The sequence below is a fragment of the Podarcis erhardii genome, assembly GCF_964252035.2.
Source record: "Podarcis erhardii genome assembly, chromosome: 12".
In the NCBI taxonomy this organism is placed as follows: domain Eukaryota; kingdom Metazoa; phylum Chordata; class Lepidosauria; order Squamata; family Lacertidae; genus Podarcis; species Podarcis erhardii.
The window spans coordinates 10,840,042-10,860,642 of record NC_138513.1 but is presented as its reverse complement, the minus strand read 5'-3'; the positions used below and the strand labels follow the sequence as shown (position 1 = coordinate 10,860,642).

Below are 20,601 nucleotides of genomic sequence, written 5' to 3'. Positions count from 1 at the left end.
TCAGCCCGAGATATTTAATGCCTATGTCCAGTGGTGAAGAGACGAGGCTTTCCTTACGCACGTTCCAAGCACTCCCTTCTTAATTATTCCTCTGGCATTCAAGGCAAGTTCCTGGGCTGATCCCTACTCAAATTAAACCCTGGATTTTCCCTTGCACTTAGGAATGTATTAGAATCATAATTACAAGTAGTGATCTAGGAGCAGACGTGGACCCGAGCCAGGAGGAGAGGGAGCTTTGCAGAAGCAGCTCCACTTTGGTGCAAGATTAGCAGCAAGGTGAATAAGCAGCAGGCCAAAGTGAAGGCATCTGCTTGCAGGGCCACCTGAAGGCCCACTGGCCCGTATATACGATAGACGATATCTTTATTGTCATTGTCCCATGCAGAACAATGAAACTGAAAAACTACACAAAACATTCAAAACCCCCCTAAAAACTCTGAAGCCCCATTTTAAAATACACTATACTATAGAGACCTCTTATGCTGCGTTTAGAACCAGAATTGCATTAGCGTAGAAACTGTTTCTCAGGCAACTAGTCCTAGTCTTTATAACCCTAGACCTTCTTCCAGAAGGCAGAAGCTGAAAGAGATCATTTCCGGGGTGCGTACTATCCTGCGCTATCTCTGCCGCTTTCTTTTCTTTTCTTTTTTTCTCTAGCACTTGAAGTGGTTTTATTTAATTCCAGGAAAGGTTACTTGACAGTTTAAAAAATATTAAATACTTTTTTTTCCCTTTTTGCTTTTTGAAATGAACCTTTTAGGCTTCCCATTTTGCCCCATCCCCAAATTGCCCACCTTGATTCCAGCTTTGCAGGCCAGTTTTTGGGTCCCCAAAACCTTTGGAAATATGGTTGTGGTTTTAATTCTCCATCTCCCCCCTCCCCTCCCCCCTCCCCTGGTCTTGGCATTAAGCATAACCCTTTAGGGACATTGCATTATTAAAAACGTTAACAATATTTATTAAAATACAAAAATACACTTGTCTCAGAGTTACAGTCAGATAATTCTGGCTTTTGGGTTGTTGTTGCCCTCTCTGCTGCCCCCCCAACACCCCCCCCCAATAGGTTGCAACCTCTTTGATCAAATCTCTCTCTGCCGCTTTCTTATGGCACCTGGCAGCATAGATTTGATCTAAGCTGGGAAGAATGCACCCAGTTATTCTCTCTGCAGTCTTTACAACCCTGGAAAGCATTGTTTTTTCCCTGGCCGTGCAGCTCCCAAACCACACACACAGACCATAAGTTAATACACTCTCCACAGTGCAATGGTAAAATGCCATCAACAGGTCCCAGCACAGTGCGTTTGTCGGAGTCGCACAGAGCCTCTGCCTCAGCCACAAAAGGATGACCGTGCTCTGCTGGGGGGGACTGAATGGCAATACTCTTAGTCAGGGACCATTTTCAGGAAAGAGTAGTGAAGGAGGAGTCAGCCCAATTCTCATAGTGAGCTGCCAGAAAGCCCTTTTCGTCCCAAACGTCAGTCCTTCCCAGGGCCAGCTCCAGGTTTGACGGGAGCCCTGAGCAAAACGACAACAGTGGGGCCTCCTGCTGGGTCAGTGTGTCGTGGTGCGCTCTGGTTGTGGTGGCAGCTGCTTTGGGCAATGCTGGGCTGGATCTAGAAGACGTCCAGAAAGTGTTTCAGGAAAATGTGTTGTAAACCTCAAAGTGGGATATATTATGTTGGCCAAAGACAGAACCCCACAGCGCCATCTGGTGTCACGGTGTTATAACGCATATAAAATGCTTTTTCTTTACTAATGTAGCTGAGTCCCTGGATGGCTGTATCTAACCACCCTTTGGACTTCCCCCAGCGGTTTAGTCTAGAGCACAGTTGGGGCACCTTTCCCACCAAGTGGTGTGTGTTACCGGAGGCAAAAGTGAGCTGAGCAGCCAATGTATCTCTTTCCAGTGAACCGTAGGCTGGTTTCTACACAAACACTCTCTCACACACACACCCGTCTCTTTCCTCCATCCTCAGCACCAGGAAGCACTACTGAGTTCAAGGACACATTCCAGGCAACCACAAACACTCAAGGAGGGTGGGAGGCAGGGCTGACTAGAGGGAGAAAGTGTGGCTTGACCTCAGGATCCTCCGGCCATTAGTCAGCATTCTGTGGCCCTCATTTTTCAAAATATCTATTTTATTGATTTATCAGAAAGATAGAATTGTTGTGGGGAGGTTTTAGACTCCCCCACTTTTTAGGGTTCCTTCCCTACAGAATTTATGTACTTCTGCAAATATTGGGTACCCCTGCTGATATTGCACACTTGTGTGTGGAAAGTTCCATTTTTTATTTGTAAGAATTGGCTCTCATAGCCTGAGCATCAGAAACTCTTTTTTCTGGCTTTGAGGGACAGAAAAGCTTGCAGCCAGGCTATCTTGTAGGAAATATCTTCAGCTGTGCTTTGTCGCCATCTTGTTGAGTAATATATTTTTGTTTTAATGCTGTTGTTGTGATTTATTGGAATATTTGTACCCTGTCTTGGGAAACTTTGCGTTGAAAGGCAGTTTAACAACAGCAGCAGCAGCAGCAGGAACAACAACAACATTGCTACTATTATTCTCATCACCATCTTACTATTAGAGAAGCCACAGTAGAATTAGTTCCGATGCTTCCAATGTTTATTTTAAATTGAGCCAAATTTGAGAGGAAACTATTGACTTTGGTGCACGCTATATCAGAACAATTGGCTAGAGAGTTACAAAAGCCTGTGTCTCTCAGGCCCCTCTTCCTTGTAAATTCAACTGCGTTGCACCATGTGATGTCATAGAAATTGTGCGAAAGGAGGAGCTAGAGAGATACAGGGTGGCGGCACTTTAGTATCCCTGATAACTCCAAATTCCACTTGTGTTGTTGCTAGGAATTGCTTGTTGTTGTCAGGCTTCCGGGAACCAGCTTCCTTCCCCGTGGCACTCAGAATGGTGGTGCTCCCAATTAAGGATTCCACCCACTTCTGTCCCTATAAATCTACGTCACTCCTACATCCTGTAATCTGAGCTTGTACCCTCTGTGCTTTCTGTTCTGCCACTTTCTGAGCTCTCCGTGACTTTGGAGAAGGGGTGGGTGAGAGCTGCCCAGAGACTGTGAATCTGTTAACCCTCTCTCCCCCAGTATTTCGTCTCCTAGCTGTTCCCCATCCAGTATTTCCCAGCTTCTGCCTTCTGAACTATGTCCCTCTGCAAACCACTGTTCCAAATCTATACTGTCCTCCTGCTCCTGGTAAGATTCAGGATCTGGATTTTGATAGGTCCCTGACAATTGTCCTGATTCATTCTGTTTCTCGTTGGTGCCCTTGCTCTCTTCTAACACTCCTTCCCTTCTTCCACCTCCAGAGAACTCAGTGGCGGCCAAATCGGGTGGTTGCTTCCCTGGATCGGCTTGGGTGAACCTGGAGCAAGGAGGCACCAAGCTGGTGAAGGACCTCCACCCTGGAGACCGGGTCCTGGCGGCCGACGTGCAAGGGCAGCTGCTCTACAGCGAGTTCCTCGCCTTCCTGGACCAGGAGGAGCCTCCCGTTCGCAAGCTTTTCTACGTGATCGAGACCCGACGGCCCCGGGCGCGCCTCTTGCTCACAGCAGCTCACTTGCTTTTTGTGGCCCCGCCGCAGAACCACTCCAAGCCCCAGCCTGTCTTCGCCAGCCGTGTTCAGCCAGGGCAACGCGTCTACGTGCTGGGCAAAGGGAGCCAGACACTGTTGCAGGCCGAGGTGCGCAGCGTGTCCCTGCAGGAAGAGGCCTTGGGTGCCTACGCCCCGCTCACTGCTCAGGGCACTATCCTCATCAACCAGGTGCTGGCGTCATGCTATGCGGTCATTGAGGAGCATAGCTGGGCCCACTGGGCGTTTGCCCCTTTCCGAGTCACTCACGCTCTCCTGGCGATGCTGTACCCCAGCGGCCTCTCCTCCCTGGTCCTTTTCCCAGCCGCTGCCCTGGACGACGCCCCAGCAGGAGTCCATTGGTATTCCCGCCTCCTCTACCACATTGGCCGCTGGGTATTGGATTCTGAGATGATACACCCACTGGGCATGGCCAGCTGAGGGGGACGGCTCTCCACACCCCACCTTGACCTGTCATAAGAACAGAGAATCACCTTAAGTAAACTTCTTGGTGTTGTGAGCCACTTCGAGCATGGTTTACCATGGGAAAATGGCCTGCAAGTGAACAATGACGATGATGAAAATAGTACAAAGGGCGGGGAGGGGAGAAAACTAAGATGAAGAAGGAAAGAAAGAGAATGAAAGACTTTAAAACAATAATAATAATAGTAGGACAGTCCAAAGTAGACTTTAAGGAGCAGGAAGAGCCCAGGAATATCCCCCCCCCCCCAGTTTAGTTGAGAAATATATATATTTTTTATTTGATTTCTATTTTGTTGTCTGTTTGATTGTTTCGTTGTCCTCATCTCCTGGATATTTATTTGTTTGGTATTTTGAAATAGATGTTTTAAAGGATATGAACCCGACCTTCAAGAGCCTTAAATAGTTTCTTTGATAATTTATTATCATGTGAACTGTACACTCAACGGGGAGAAGAAAATTATTTTGCAAGGCCAAGCAAAAGTGCACAGAGTTCTATTTTTCTATGTGTGACACACGTCCAGGCTTTCCAAAAGTAAAACTTCTGTCCCTCCCATCTGTACGTTGCTTTGCTCTTCTACAACAGCGAGTCCTGGAACAAACGAAAGACATACTACTCCATAGACAGGGCGGGAGGGGGTCCGTAAATTATATTTTTATACACAGAATTGTAAATTCAATTTTTTTTAAAGAGAGAGAGAGATCAATACTTAACAGTCACATTTCATTTTTTTTGGAAATAGTGTAAAATATAAGAATATATTATTTTAATTTAAATAGTATCAAATGTAATGTCAGCTTCTGTATTGTTTCTAATTGTCTTTGGAAATATTTTGCTTTGTATAAAATATAACAGCCACCCCTTTTCAACCACACTCTTGGAACGCAAGACTGTTACACACACCTTAATTCATTTGCAAAACTGGGGAGGTGGGGGAGAAACTCTCTTATTTTTACCTTCAAAATCAAGAAGAAGAAATTTATGAGAAAATATTTTTTAAAAAGCGCACATGTTGGCTATTATGTGGCAATGGAGAATAGTTTGTACAGAGGAGGGGGGGGGAAGGATGTTTTGCATTAATAAACTGATAAATAACCGCTGTCAATTTACTAAAATGTATTTTTGAATATTTTGTAATAGTTTTAATAGTTTTATAGAAATAAAATGTGCCATGCACAGTCTGGTTAGTATATAATAACAAAGGATTCCTGGTGCATCACATTGTTTTTTTCTTTTTAAACTGTTGTTGAGGGAGGAAAATGTGAATATTTGACATCACCATTCCAAGGGCTGCTGTATGGCCAAAGCTCTCTTGTTATTACTTAGTCACCTTCTCAAATAACGTAGACACCTTTGAACACTCCCGTGGCCATTTTCAGAGCTGTGCTAAAATCTCTGATCTTTAGGTAACTGAGGATGGATGAATCACTCAATTTCAGTTTCTCTAAATTTCTGCAGCCATCTGCATTTTTTTTAAAAAAATAATAATTAAAAAGTCCTCATGAAGATTCATCAGTATTTTAGCACACATTTATTCCAATGTACACATTTTTATATGTGATTTTGACTAATACACACATTTCTGCAAGCCATTTCCTCTAGCACAATGCTCTTTTTCTATATTATGCTCACTAATGTATTCCTTTGCGCACACACTTTTTATCCAGATATACACATTTTTGCACACATTGATTGGCTGGAGAACTGATTGGGAGATGTGTGAATTTCAAATAATTGTGTTTTGGTTACTATCAAGATGCAGATATTGCCCTAGACTAGGGGTCTTCCATATTCTGCTGGACTCCAACTTCCATCATCCTTGGTCATTGGCTATGTTGGCTGGGGCTGATGGAAGTTGGAATCCAACAGCAACATCTGTAATAATAATAATAATAATAATAATAATAATAATAATAATAATTATTTATTTATACCCCATCCATCTGGCTGGGTTTCCCCAGCCACTCTGGGCGGCTTCCAACAAAATATTAAAATACAGTAGGCCATCAAACATTAAAAGCTTCCCTAAACAGGGCTGCCTTCAGATGGCCAATGATTCCCCTAAGGTCCCTAAATCTTATGGGGACCAAGAAGGAATTTGTCATGTGGTTTGGCAGAAGCCACGTGCTTAATGTACTGTGCTATTTGAACCCGAGTTCATGCTATGAAGGAGGGTTTTTGGATTATCCTCAGTTCACACTGAAGAGGACCTTTGGACCTCAGTTCAATAACAGGCCATAGCAAGACTCATATCTCTCCTTTCCTCTCTGACTAAGACTGTGTGTGCTATTACACACATGGCTTTTGAGTCTGCCAGTAATTTCAGGGTTGTAAACCCACCTTCAAGTGGGGAACTGAGAACTCTCTCCCAACTAAGTGATGGCCTTTAGGCCTGTTAAAATCATTCTCCCTTCACCTGGTGATGTGTCAATATCATCAAGGTTGTAAAGTCTTTGTTGATGGAATGTTAATACATCTGAGGTTATAAACTTAGTTTAGATTATGTACATTTTGGGGTGTGCGCTCTCTCTCTCTCTCTGTAAGTGATTGATAATTCCCTCCCTAATGTCTTTGCAAATAGGCACCTTAGAGGTTTCTCGTTATCAGCTATACTGGTATAATCTTCCTGAATCCACTTTGAAGCATTAAGCGATTTCAAGAAGCACCATATTGACCATAATAGATTGACTTGCAGACCATACCATGGACAAGCAAGAGACATAAATTTAACTTTGAAGATCACATTTCCTCCTGGGCTAGAGACAACCACTATTTAGAGCAGGAATGGGGAACATCTGACCCTCTAGATGTTGCTCCCACTAGCTTCAGCCAGCATGGCCAATGGTCGGGGATGATGGAGTTGGAGTCCAGCCACATCTGGAGAGCTGTAGTTTCTCCAACCTTGATTTAGAAGCCGTGTATATACTTTCCACTAATGGAAGTCATCTATACTCCTGCATAATCTACTGTATGTGTAAGTAGGTCATTGATCCTTTGTGATCTTCATTCTTCATTTCATATATGGTTTGCATCCCACCTGAAATATACTCGGAGTCGAGTGTGAATTTCATGCTCTTTATTCAGCTCATAGTAGCAATGAATGAAACTTTCCCCAAAATGTCTAGCTATATATACATTATTTACACAGTGGGCCCCGTGTGATTGGCTAATTCCGGGCTGCTCCTGCAGGCCAATCAGGTGGCTGATTCACTTCATCCAGGAGTCTGATTGGCTGCTCCGGCAGGCCAATCAGGTCGCTGATTCACTGCCACCTGGAGCTGGATTGGGTGGCTCCTGTGGACCAATCAGACTGCTGCATTCTGGATCCTATTGTTCTAGGATTCTGCTCTCTACATAACACCACCCGTCTTCCAAGACATTTCAAGGGTGCTCAAACCATGGCTACAAATCCTGGAATCCATGAGTGAGAAGGGGAGAAAAATCTGCATGAGTACTCATGCATTTATGCACCAGAACTACTCCAAACTGCAAAGCACAGGCATAGATAGATGCAGGAGCACTAAATGTGCACTTTGCACACTACAAGATGTGCAAACAAAACACCCCCAATATCTAGCACCCATCGTAGCAAAGTGACATTTGTGGAATTCTTTCCAGATATCTTCACAACAACTCTAGGATGTCAGTTAGTAATTACAAGCAGTGAGTAGAGGTTTGGACTAATTTAAGCGCTCATGCCAGCACACACAGGGCTTATCCCATTGTTATCCTCCCAGTAACCTTGTGGGGCAGGCAGGGCCAAAAAGAAGCAAGACGTCAGAGGTCACAGTGTGTTGGGAATTTAAACCAGGCCCCCTTGGTTTTAGGCCACCATTTTAACCACAGCACTGCACTGGCACTCAGACAAAGTGTACGGAAAGAGTACACCAAGAATAGGCTCCCAAAACAACTAGGCTACAAAAACATCTGTCCTTCCGCTACCTCCACCTGCCGAGCCGCTTTTACAAGATTGCCTGTAAATGTGCATGGAAAGCTTCCCCCTTTTATCAGATAACAATACTCACAATCTATAAAGCATGTTAATGGTCAAATCTTAATCTGAGTCCCTCTTCTGCGTAACTGCCCAGTAAGCAAGTGACGCTCGCTAGTGGCAGTAGTGGTGTGTGTTGGGGGGGGTGTAACTGTACGAGGAGACATGGTTTGCCTAAGTCTTAAGACACTCTAGTGAAGGAGTGGGGGATCTTTTGAAGCACAAAGGCCAACTTCTCTTCTGGGCAACTTTCCAGGTGTTAAAGGTAAAGGGTAAAGAGACCCCTGACCATTAGGTCCAGTCGTGGCCGACTCTGGGGTTGCAGCACTCATCTCACTTTATTGGCCGAGGGAGCTGGTGTACAGCTTCCGGGTCATGTGGCCAGCATGGCGAACCAGAGCAGCGCACGGAAACGCCGTTTACCTTCCCACTGGAGTGGTACCTATTTATCTACTTGCACGTTGATGTGCTTTCGAACTGCTAGGTTGGCAGGAGCAGGGACCGAGCAACGGGAGCTCACTCCATCACTGGGATTCGAACCGCTGACCTTCTGATCGGCAAGTCCTAGGCTCTGTGGTTTAACCCACAGCACCACCCGCGTGTTGGAGTGGGCCAAGTGCAAAAGTGGGCAGAACAATAAATGTACATCTTACCTTTGAACAGTGCACCCTCCTCTCTTAACAGGAGTGAATCATAGAATTGTAGAGCTGGAAAGGACCACAAGGGTCATCTAGTTCAACGCCTTGCAATACAGGGATCTTTCCCCCAATGTGGGGCTCGGACCCACAGCCCTGAGATCGAGAGTCTCATGCTCTACCAACTGAGCTATCTTGAGGTTAGCTACACACACTCCTCTGTGACTACAATCTGGGCATGCCTAAGTATTATTAGAGTTCAATGGGACATTCCAGCCCGGCAAAAGACAGTTATAATAGCCTAGCAAGAGCCTGCTGGAACAAGTCAATGGCCCATCTGGTCCAGCATCCTGTTCACACTGTGGCCAGCCAGATTCCTGTGGGAAACCCACAAACATGACCCAAACGCGAGAGCACTCTGTGGCTTCCAGCAACTGGTCTTCAGAAGCTTTACTGCCTCTAGCTGTGGAGGCAAAGCATAGCCATCATGCCTTTGTAGCCATTGATAGCTCCCTCCTCTGTGATCTTGTCCAACCCTCTTTGAAAGCCATCTAGCTTGGTGGCCGGGACACGGGTGGCGCTGTGGGTTAAACCACAGAGCCTAGGAGCCTAGGCGGTTCAAATCCCCGTGACGGGGTGAGCTCCCGTTGCTCGGTCCCTGCTCCTGCCAAGCTAGCAGTTCGAAAGCACATCAAAGTGCAAGTAGATAAATAGGTACCGCTCTGGCGGGAAGGTAAACGGCATTTCCGTGCGCTGCTCTGGTTCGGCAGAAGCGGCTTAGTCATGCTTGCCACATGACCCGGAAGCTGTACGCCAGCTCCCTCGGCCAATAAAGTGAGATGAGCGCCACAACCCCAGAGTCGGCCACGACTGGACCTAATGGTCAGGGGTCCTTTTACCTTTAGCTTGGTGGCCATCACTGTCTCCTGTGAGAGAGTGTTCCATAGATTAACTATGCGTTGCGTGAAGAAGTAGGTTCTTGTGCCTGTCTCTCATCATTCAATATTCAGCTTCATTCGCTAGCCACGATTGGTGGCGTTACTGAGAGGGAGAATTCCTTTTCTCTATCCCCTTTCTCCATGCCACGCATAATTTTTATAAACTTCTATCATGTCACTCAAGGAAGGTGCAAAGCAGAGCCCATGAGGGGGTGGCATGAGGAGAGGCCAGAGGCCAGAGAGCCACAGACAGTTATACCGCATGTTACATTTGCTTCATGTTACGTTCTTTCAGGTTACGTCCCGCGGCGACCCGGAAGTACCGGAAAGGGTTACTTCCGGGTTTTGCCACTCGCGCATGCGCAGAAGTGCTAAATCGCGCTTCGCACATGCGCTGAATCACACCGTGCACCTGCGCAGATACGGCACTCCAGGTTGCGCTCTTTTCATGTTGCGAACAGGCCTCCGGAATGGATCCCGTTCGCAACCAGAGGTACCACTTTAGACTGGGGCGAGGGGTGTTCAGACCTTGGGCTCAATTTTTCCACCTCTGCCCTAGTGAGTTGACTATAGAGGGAAGATTTAAACCAGTCCAGTCTCTTAGCTGAAGGCACCAGCTCTCAGTCACAAAACTCAAATGAACACCAGTATGTTCAACTACTGCTTGTAATTAGGGTGAACGTGAAAAGTTTGAAAGCTATCCTCTTCACCCAGTTGTGTTGGAATAATCCAAAGACGTTGCATTCTTAAGCACGACATGTTGTTTGGGTGGCCCGAGCGAGGCCTCCCTCTTCCAATTCTCTTTGAGACCTTTTAGGAGCAAAGGCTCAAAGCGTCCATTTATGGCTCAGGTGACGTGTACAGATGATATGAAGTAGCCTGGAAGTGCAAAGGGCCTCGTGATCTTGCTTGAAATATGCAAGGAATGTGAGGTGTGTCTGCAGGGACTTTCTCCCCACACCCAGATTAAACCTTGGGTGGACTGCATGGCATCTACACGCGAAATACTCCTTCGTCAACACAGGGGGAACCAATTTGTCAACACGCATTGGCAACAGCAGGAGGCAAGTGTGTTAGTCCTGTAGTCTATTCCTCCACACTGAGGGGCAATGATGGAGGAAAGTGTAGGCTCACTTTACCTTGACAGAGCATCTTTGTGTGCAGATGACATCATGGGGGGGGGGGGGAGGTGGATGACTGATGGCTAAGGATGGATGAATCTGTCCATTTCAGTTTCTTGGTTTTTCAATATTAAATCCAAGTTCCCACATTTCTGCATTACTTCTTCAAGAATCCAACAGTGTTTTTTTTTAATTTTTGATAAATAATTTTTATTAGCGAACCCATCAGTATTTTTAATGCGCAGTTTTCTCTGTCAGGATGCCTTTTGTATGTTATTGTCACTAATTCCACCTTGTGACTGGGAGCACAGGTGTGGACACCGTGACTTCACCCACAGTAGGCTTGCCTGATGATGATGATGATGATGATGATGATGATGATGATTTATACTCCACCCATCTGGCTTGGTTTCCCCAGGCACTCTGGGTGGCTTCCAACAGAATATTATTAATAATAATAATAAAGCGATAAAACATCAAACATTAAAAACTTCCCTAAACAGGGCTGCCTTCAGATGTCTTCTAAAAGTCAAATAATTGTTTATTTCCTTGACATCTGACGGGAGGGCATTCCACATATGATAGGGTTTTTTAAAAATTGTGCATCACCCATCATATTTTTGGAAAGGCATTTGATAAAGCGCAAGGAGGTGAAGGTACACCGCAACATTTTGTTGCAAAGAATAAAAAATGATGAGAAGTGGAGTCAGAATGGGGTTACTGAGAAACAAATTGGCACACTTGAGAAAAATCTGAAATTTGCAGAACTACATTAACAACAACAACAAAAACCCACAACACTAAGGAGGCTCCTGCCTCCTCTTTCTCACACAAGCAGCCCAGGGAAGCATCAGCTAGCTCAGTAGGCACGGAATATTGAGAGTCATTTGGGGGCCGAGGAGGAAATCTGGCTGTGGGGGAGTATGAATGGAGTGGAGTCTGATGGGCTGGCTAGGATGCTGAATGGGAGCAGTGCCTGGGAAAACTCTATTGCTCTGTCCCACTTGCTTGATTTAGTATTTCAAATTTACATGCCAGTGTGTGTGCCTCGACAGAAAGGCAGCACATGAATACACGGAACAAAGGAATATTAGGAGGCGAAGGTACACCGCAACATTTTGTTGCAAAGAATAAAAAATGCTGCAATAATTTGTGGAGAGGAGAGCGGCAGCAGCTGAATCAAATGATCAGAGAAATAATCTGAAGCAATTCACAAGTGCAGGTCCTGGGTGCAGGCAATGTTCCTAAGTTCAGTCAGTGCCCCCTCCATGTATATTATTGACTATACATTCAGCAGCAGAAACCTATAATGTAAAGGAGCTCTTAGATCTTAATAAAGTGTGTATCTTTCTTAAAATTGCATTTGTATTCCCCCGCCCACTTCCTTACGAAGGGCTAAGGAAGGTATTTGTGAGGTTTCCCTACTTTATTTCCTGTTTTTAAGATACGCTCCAACATCATTGGCTGTCTGGAACAGGGGATACATTGGATTCTCTTCTCTGCATTTGATTCCACACTTCCAAAACCAATGCTGAGACCTCGACAACAACCATCCCTCAAAACATGCACTTCTCTGAATTTTGCCAGGCCAAGTAATGTGTACAAACATGCACATACTTGGTTCACGAATGCACAGCAATGAAATGAGTGAAAATAATGCATTATATCTGGGGAAATGATTTTGCAAAAATGGGCATACTTGGCAATTATACGCACAAATGTATCTGCTAAGAGAAATTCACACTAAAACACTAATGTATTTTCTTGAGTGTGTGGAAATATGGATAATGCACATTTAAGACTCGAAAAATGGGAAATTGAAATGATCAGATATCACATTTACTAAAACAAAACAAAATTCATTATTAAACACAGCAAACTAGTGAGGGAGCGTTCAGGTTTCAACTTTTCAGCAGGATGGATAGAGAGAAGGACCTCTGTTGATGCTGCAGCCACAAAGTGCATGTTTTATGAAAACTCACTTTGGGAGTCCATTTTTTAAGTGGAGTAGATGTGCCCTCTAGTGGCAGATTGATGTCTCTACAGGAATGTCACTGAACAGCACAATTCATCCATGCAGCATTAGTGAAAGCAGCTATTTAAAAAGTCAGCCCTGATGGGACCTCCGTTAGAGCTATAGTAACTGCTTGTACTGATTTTAAATGCAAGAGGAGAGCATACCTGCATATCACAGGCTTGTATTTGAGGAACGGGAATGTGTCTTGTGTGGGGACAGTCCTTCTTCTTCTTCTTCAGCGATCACTCGTAGCTGAGTAAGATTGTCTTCCATAAACATGGTTTTAACAGTTACAGATAGGTAGCCGTGTTGGTCTGCCATAGTCAAAACAAAATAAAAAAATAAAAAAATTCCTTCCAGTAGCACCTTAAAGACCAACTAAGTTAGTTCTTGGTATGAGCTTTCGTGTGCATGCACACTTCTTCAGATACACTGAAACAGAAGTCACCAGACCCTTCTATATAGTGAGAAGGTGGGGAGGGGTATTACTCAGAAGGGTGGTGGGAATGGGTGATTGGCAGATAGCTGTGATGAGCCTGTTGACAACTCTTAACGACTGCAATAGGTCTTGCAGGAAAAAGCAAGGGGTGAGAAGGTGAAAAATGGCTTTGTCATGTATAATGAGATAAGAATCCAATGTCTTATCTTATCAACAGGCTCATCACAGCTATCTGCCAATCACCCAATCCCACCACCCTTCTGAGTAATACCCCTCCCCACCTTCTCACTATATAGAAGGGTCTGGTGACTTCTGTTTCAGTGTATCTGAAGAAGTGTGCATGCACACGAAAGCTCATACCAAGAACTAACTTAGTTGGTCTTTAAGGTGCTACTGGAAGGAATTTTTTTATTTTTTTATTTTGTTATGGTTTTAACAATGAGTCTGTAAGTGACTGTGGAGGCCAATTCTGGACCCACACGTCCTTTCACAGTGGGGACATTGGTTTCCGGGCGGGAGTTGATCATGGTGTGGATTTGCCAAGTGTGCCTTCCTCTTAGCACGTTTCTCCCTTGCGTCCTGAGTTTGAGGGTCTTGACACCTTTGGTAAAGGCTGTTCTCCAACTGGTGCAGTTGCAGGCCAGTGTTTCCCAGTTGTCGGTGTTTACACTACATTTTTAAATACTTTTTCATATGTCCTGGCAATAGCTGACAGATAATAGTTTGTGTTAGAGAGGACAGAGGCACCGTTTCCCACAATGATGTCCTGTTTCTTGCTGTCTTCTCTGATCAAGGATAGTTTGTGTGGGGTTTCGAAACACTTCCAAACCTGGCAAAATCTGAACACAGAGCAGTGACAGTATGCAGACAAATCCAAAGCAAAACCACCTCTGCCATTTCTCTGAAACCACCTTCCCCCAACCTGTGACCTTATAAATGTTGTTGGATTTAAACTCTCATGTGCCTTATCAGTGAAATCACCCAACAGGTTCCAAAATGGCAGCCAAAATAGGTTCCAACAATGGTCAGTGGGGGGCTGGAAGACTTGTGTCTTCGTTCCTGTCAGAAGATCCTGAAGCCAAGAGGCTGTCGGCATCCAGGGCTCGAAAGGCCAGCTGGCTAGCCCCCGGCTGGATCGTCTCCTTCTCAACCGTGCCGCTGCGAAGATCCATCGACCTCTGGCTCCGACATAAATCAGTGACTCAGGCCTCCCAGACTTGAACACACTATATGCAGCAATGTGAACTACACAATAGAAGAGGCTGAGGCTTGTGGATACATACTAAGAACTACAGATTTATTAATCATAAATCAAGACAAAGAAACATGTCGTCTCTCCTTGCCGTCTTCTTGGAGAGAGAGTCAAAACAAAAGCAATACAGCGGAAGTTCCGCTTACGCCAGCAAACTGTGCTGGAATATAAACACACATGTGACACGCAACAATCCCATGTCTGCAACAAAAGGTGGAATGGAATCTTCCAACAGAGGCCTCACAAACCATACTGGGTTTCATTTGCACGATAGGGATTGGCACTGGGAGTTGGACTCTCTAAGCCAAGTTTCCTCAAACTCAGATGTTTCTGGGATACAACTCCCATGATCCCTAGCTAACAGGGCCAGTGGTCAGGGATGATGGGAATTGTAGTCTCAAAACATCTGGAGGGCCAAGTCTGAGGAAGCCTGCTCTAAGCCATGGGTGGGGAACCTGTGGCCCCTCCAAGTGTTGTTGGAGTCCATTGGTTGGTTGTGTGTGTTAGAATTCCTGCTCTGTGATTGCAGTCATGGGATTGTTGTCTTTCACATGATGGTGTATGTTTTGACTCCACAGAGTGGGAAGTGACGAGACAGGATGTTTGTGTTACTGTGTTCCGTGAAGTGGGACTATTGTCCTTTGTCCTTTGTTCTCTTTGCTGTCCGATGCTAGAGAGAGAGGGAGCCATGTTGCAGTGCTCCGTGTGTTTATATGTAAATAAAATAGATTAGCCAAAATGCTGAGTTGCTGAGGTCTGTCACACAAACTGCGCAGACTCTGCAGATCCCTAAGTGTGGCAGTGTCTGTTGACATTGGTTGCTGTGATGTTTGGGCTGAAGAAAGCTTTTGAAGCTCCCGAATGATTGACCAGGAGGGAGAGAACATGTCAGTCGGGCATGTGTCTCTGCCAGGATCCTACTCGAGTGTAGGACAAGCTCCTAACAGTGGGGGGGGGGGTCCAACAATTTGGGGAGAACCACAGATCTCCCAGTTCTGTAAAGTTTAGATCAGTCAGAGTACCCCTTGCACAGTGTGCTTTTACATGAGTAGAATGTGTCCATTTATTTAAAATGCGTCTGGGTTATTTGTGGGGCCTGCCTGGTGTTTTTACATGAGTCCGTGGGCCAGATTGAGAAGGCAATTGGGCTGGATCCGGCTCCCAGGCCTTCGTTTGCCTATCCATGCCCTAATGCATCAATGACATGTTGCAGAATACACCTATACAACAAAACAAAGCAGAACCCAAGTCTGGAAGGGCGCTGGCAAGCTGCCATGGCGTGGTTGCTTGCAAATGTCACCTCCCCTTTGTCTGTCCTTTGCATGTGTCCCTTGAACCCCTTTACTGCAGCTGGGGCAAAGGGGGGCCTTTTGCTGATTAAAGCCATGGCTGCTCGAGAGCATGAAATATTTCCTGCTGCAAATTATGCAAATCCACCCTCCCTGAGATAAAAAAAAAACCCATCTAAGAGATCTCACCCCATTTCTAATCAGGAAGAAGGGGTGGATTTTGGCATCATTCCAGGCACCAACTGGAGAATCAGGGGAGGGCTGCGGGGGGAATGTTTAACTAATTGGATATCCCAGGAAGGGTGGAAAGACCAATGACTTGGCTTAGCAGCATGACACCCATCTCCTAATGTGCCAGGGAGCTCATAGGTGCCAGTTTAACTCATAGGGGAGAAGCTAGCATAATGTAGACACCCAAAACCCCTCTTGGCCTGAGTGTCCTCTCCAGGCCTCCATCCCTTTCTGAAGCCCTTTCATCAGTTGCATTCAGCACGAGAGCCCATTTTGCCCTTAAAAAAATAATAATAATTTTTTTTCAAGAGGAGGTAATTATTTCTCGACAATTAGGTCCAATCAGTTCACCTTAAGCAGCTGGCAAGTATATAATCATTCAGCCTCATTTGCAACCATAACGGCCTTTTAGCTGCTGTAATTTTCAGGTGCTTGTGACCACTTTAGTCACAAACTCGAAATAAAAATCGTAGAAACGCAGGCGAAAGTGGGGAGGAGAGGCCGGGGCCCCATGTGTGCAGGGTTGGGGGGTGGGGGAAATGAGAGGGAGGGAGGGAGCCAGCAGCAGAAAAATGATGGACACTCTAAAAACGGATCTTAAATGAAAACGAGGGTCCCCGACCACCCACTGACCCAAACAGAGTGATTGAGGGTTTGGCTGATGAGACAAGATGCAGCCACAGCCCCTCTCCCAGAGAGGAACTGATTTCTTGTCCGAGATGTCGTTGATTAAATGGGACACATGGGCAAGGCCCAGGAGAAGGGGGGGGGGGGTGCAAACAGGAAAGAGAAAGGAAATAATATTTCACAGTTTACTAGGTGTCTGTTTCTCTAACATAAAAGGTGGCTACTTTAGGAAAGGGCTTATGAAGGACTGTGAGAACAATTAAGGAGACCTATAGCTACAAAGAACTGGCTGGAGTGTGGGTTTTCTCTCACTAACACAGAAAAGTTGGCCCTGTGTCCAGCTCCGAGGGCCTTCTGGCGGTTCCCTCGCTGCGAGAAGTAAGGTTACAGGGAACCAGGCAGAGGGTCTTCTCGACAGTGGCACCTGCCCTGCCCTGTGGAACACCCTCCCAGCAGATGTCAAGGCAATAAACAACTACAGTCATACCTCGGGTTGAAGTAGCTTCAGGTTAAGCAGACGCGCAGACAGAGGTTGCGTTCGCTTCAGGATGCGAATGGAGCTCTGGAACGGATCCCGTTCACATCCAGAGGTACCACTGTATTTTACTTTTAAAAGACAACTGAAGGCGGCCCTGTTTATGGAAGTTTTTAATGTCTGATGCTGTATTGTTTTTAATATTTGGTGGAAGCCACCCAGAGTTATTATTAATAGTAATAATAATTAATAAGAAGAAGAAGAAGAAGAAGAAATGTAGCGGCAGGAGAAACGTGAGTACTCCATCCCTAGCAAAACTACCCATCATTTGCTGTGTGTAGGTAGGGATACTTATCATGGGATAAGCACTGCACTCACCTGTGGGGTTCTCGGGGGTGATCCAACATCAGGGGCGGACGGCACTTAGCTTCCTCTGAAGGTCATCCGCACAATGGAGAAACAAGTCTGTTTCTAACTGCATAGCACTGGTTCTGCTTTCTGCATAGGTACAACATGGCCTCTCTTGGGCTCACAGTAGATTCAGGCCTAGCCACTGTCTTGTTGGGTACCAACTCACACCTGTAGTTTGTTCAGGGTGCTGAGAGTTGCCAGATCCCCACTCCCTTCACTGATGCACGGTTCCCAGAGCAGTATAACGGTTTCCAGAGCTCTGCAGCTTTGTGAGGGGAATGAGGATCAACTCCACAGGTCTCAGCACCCTTAAACTACAACTCACAAGGTTCTTTGGGGGAAGCCATGCCTAGTGAAAGTGGTATCGTAGTGCTTTAAATGCCTGGTGGGGATGTGGTCGTGGTAAACGTGGAGAGAGAAGTATCTTACTTTGGCTCATCAATTAGCTAGTGGGGGGAAATGAACAATTTAAGGTGTTCACGTCACCATCATCATCACCATTAAATTCATATCCTCACAAAGGAGCCCAGGGTAGCAAACCCAAAGGGGATGAAACAAACAAAGGCATCTCAAAAACAATTGCAGTAAAAAAGCAGACTGGGAGAGGTATCTACTTCAAATATGGCTCACACATATTGTAGGAGTGAGTTGCTTTGAAGTGTGTGAGCCAGCCACAAGCGAAAAGGTTTAGGGACCTGTGAAATCTTGCAAACTTTCTTCTTACAATGGCCAAGTTCTGCTGCCACCTAGTGGAGACACACTGGTAAAACAACCAAGAATATTGCCAAACCAATTGCAGGGGTGGGCAAAAGGTAGATAGGGGGGCTGCGGGGGGCTGCAGCAGATCTGCAGGAGTTTCTGACTCCCAGTTGTCTAACGATATCTACCACTGAAAGCCGCCATATCCTAAATTAAGCTTCGGAAACAAGGAACGCTGGGGGGCGGGATCAGGAGTGGAGCATATGCTCAGAGGCACCCTGTCCTTAATTCTTAGTATGATGCCCTCTCTTCAAAGCCACTTGTGATAGGGAAGAAGTAGGCGGACTTGCAACAGGGAGTAGGCGGGGTCAGTTAAAGGGATGTTTATTGGAGGCAACCAGGGAACAAAAAATATATTCACTTGGTGGCAGAGGTGAAGCTAAAATGATGGAGGGGTTGATTTGGCTGGATGTCCATCTTGCCGCATTTCTCTCTCACAACAGCAAAGTCATATTCATCTCATTTAGTCAAGGGTTTTCCTACCTCACAGGGTTATTGTAGGGACATGTCAGTATAGGATCTATGGCAAGCAGAGCCAGTGGCGTAGCATGGGGGGTGCAGGGGGGGCCGGGCGCAACATCTGGGGGGCGCGCTCGCCGCCTCCGGAGTCGCCGAAGAGCCTCGGGCGCAGGCTGTAGCAGCAGAGCCCCATGTCTCGCGGAACCGACGAACTGTGCGCGCGTCCGGGCTGAAGGCGTCCGGCAGGCAGCGGCTCTCAGTGCTCGCCGCGGTCCCCGCACGTCAGGGCCACGGAGGGCGCGCCAGGCAGCCCCTCCTCACAGCCCCGCCGCCGCCACTGCTGCTGCAGCTGCTGGGCCATGTTGCATTTTCCTCGCCTCTCTGCCCTCCTCCTCCAGGCAAGCGGCGTCGTTTGGGCGCCAGCGCCAGCGGCAACTCGCCTCAGATCACCTGACACGGACCCGCCGCCGCCACCGCCGTGGCTACCTTACCATAAATACCCCAGCCCAGGCAGCAGCAAGAAGAAGCTGGCAGCGGCAGCAGGTTAGGGGTTAGGGGCGCAAATTACTTGCCTTGCCCCGGGTTAGGGGGCGCAAATTACTTGCCTTGCCCCGGGTGCTGACAACCCACGCTACGCCGCTGAGCAGAGCTTCTGAAATACAGTGGTACCTCAGGTTACAGATGCTTCAGGTTACAGACCCCACTAACCCAGAAATAGTACCTCGGGTTAAGAACTTTGCTTCAGGTTGAGAACAGAAATCGCGCGGTGGTGGCGCGGCAGCAGCAGCGGGAGGCCCCATTAGCTAAAGTGGTATCTCAGGTTAAGAACATTTTCAGGTTAAGAACAGACCTCCAGAACAAATTAAGTTCTTAACCCGAGGTACTACTGTACTGTGAAAAACTGCATTCATGTTAGAAAACAAGTTTTACTGCGTGTCAAATAAACCACAGTGCACAAAAACAAGGTACAATGAAAGGACTTTTATTTGCACATTTCAATTACATTTGGATGTGTTTTAACTGCAGGACAGCTGAAATCTGGAATCCAATCTTTTCTCTCTCTTTTTACACTGACCATTTCTGCATTTTTACATTCATATCACATTTACAACCTCCAGAGAAATCTTCCAAGGCAAGAAGGAATTTTGAAGCAAAAATGCACACAAGATTACATGTAACAAAATGAGCTGCAAAATAACTTGGGTTGTTGATTCTGTAGAGAACATGAGGAGGCGAGAAGCAGACCCCACACCACCCCTTGAAGTCACTATCATGTCAGAGCTGTCTCTTGCATTTATCCTAATAAACACAGTCCATATCAGAAAAATACAAGTCTGAACGGCATTGCTTCTTGTGCTCAAGCTGTATACAGTATTTCACGAAGTTACAGGATAGGATCACACCACAGCAATCGTAATAAATGGCTCAAAAGGTTAACACTATTGCTACGTGAGAAAGGTTATAGAGCTACTCCTACCACTGAATTCAGAGAGAATTAGGAGAGCCTGCAAAAAGGAAGAAGGGGAGGAAAAGGTTAATAACACTTCGTTCTCCCAGGCCTGCCAATGGTACTACTCTCCTGTATGAGTAAGGAATGCATATAAGTGGAATGGTTAAATGATATATCCCCCCCCCCATTTTCTGCAACGCACATTGTTCCTAAAAAGAAGCAAACCTGTAAAGAAAAAGATTAGTTGCACCTTGGAAGCAGCTAAAGCACCTGCAAACATTAAAATGATATTTTAATATCGGTAGTGGCGCCCGCCTTGTGGAACGCCCTCCCATCAGATGTCAAGGAAATAAACAACTATTTGAATTTTAGAAGACATCTGAAGGCAGCCCTGTTTAGGGAAGTTTTTAATGTTTGATGTTTGATGTGTT

General features: G+C 46.0%; 1 protein-coding gene across 1 annotated transcript in view; it reads left to right on the top strand.

The window, feature by feature from the left end:
- Positions 1-5,281, top strand: part of SHH (sonic hedgehog signaling molecule) — a 33,007-nt gene extending 27,726 nt beyond the window's left edge. The window contains exon 3 of the mRNA XM_081834473.1: positions 3,333-5,281. Within this exon, the coding sequence (XP_081690599.1) occupies positions 3,333-4,036 (704 nt within the window). The 3' untranslated portion in view covers positions 4,037-5,281. The remainder of the gene's footprint in view (positions 1-3,332) is intronic.
- Positions 5,282-20,601: the final 15,320 nt, after the last annotated feature.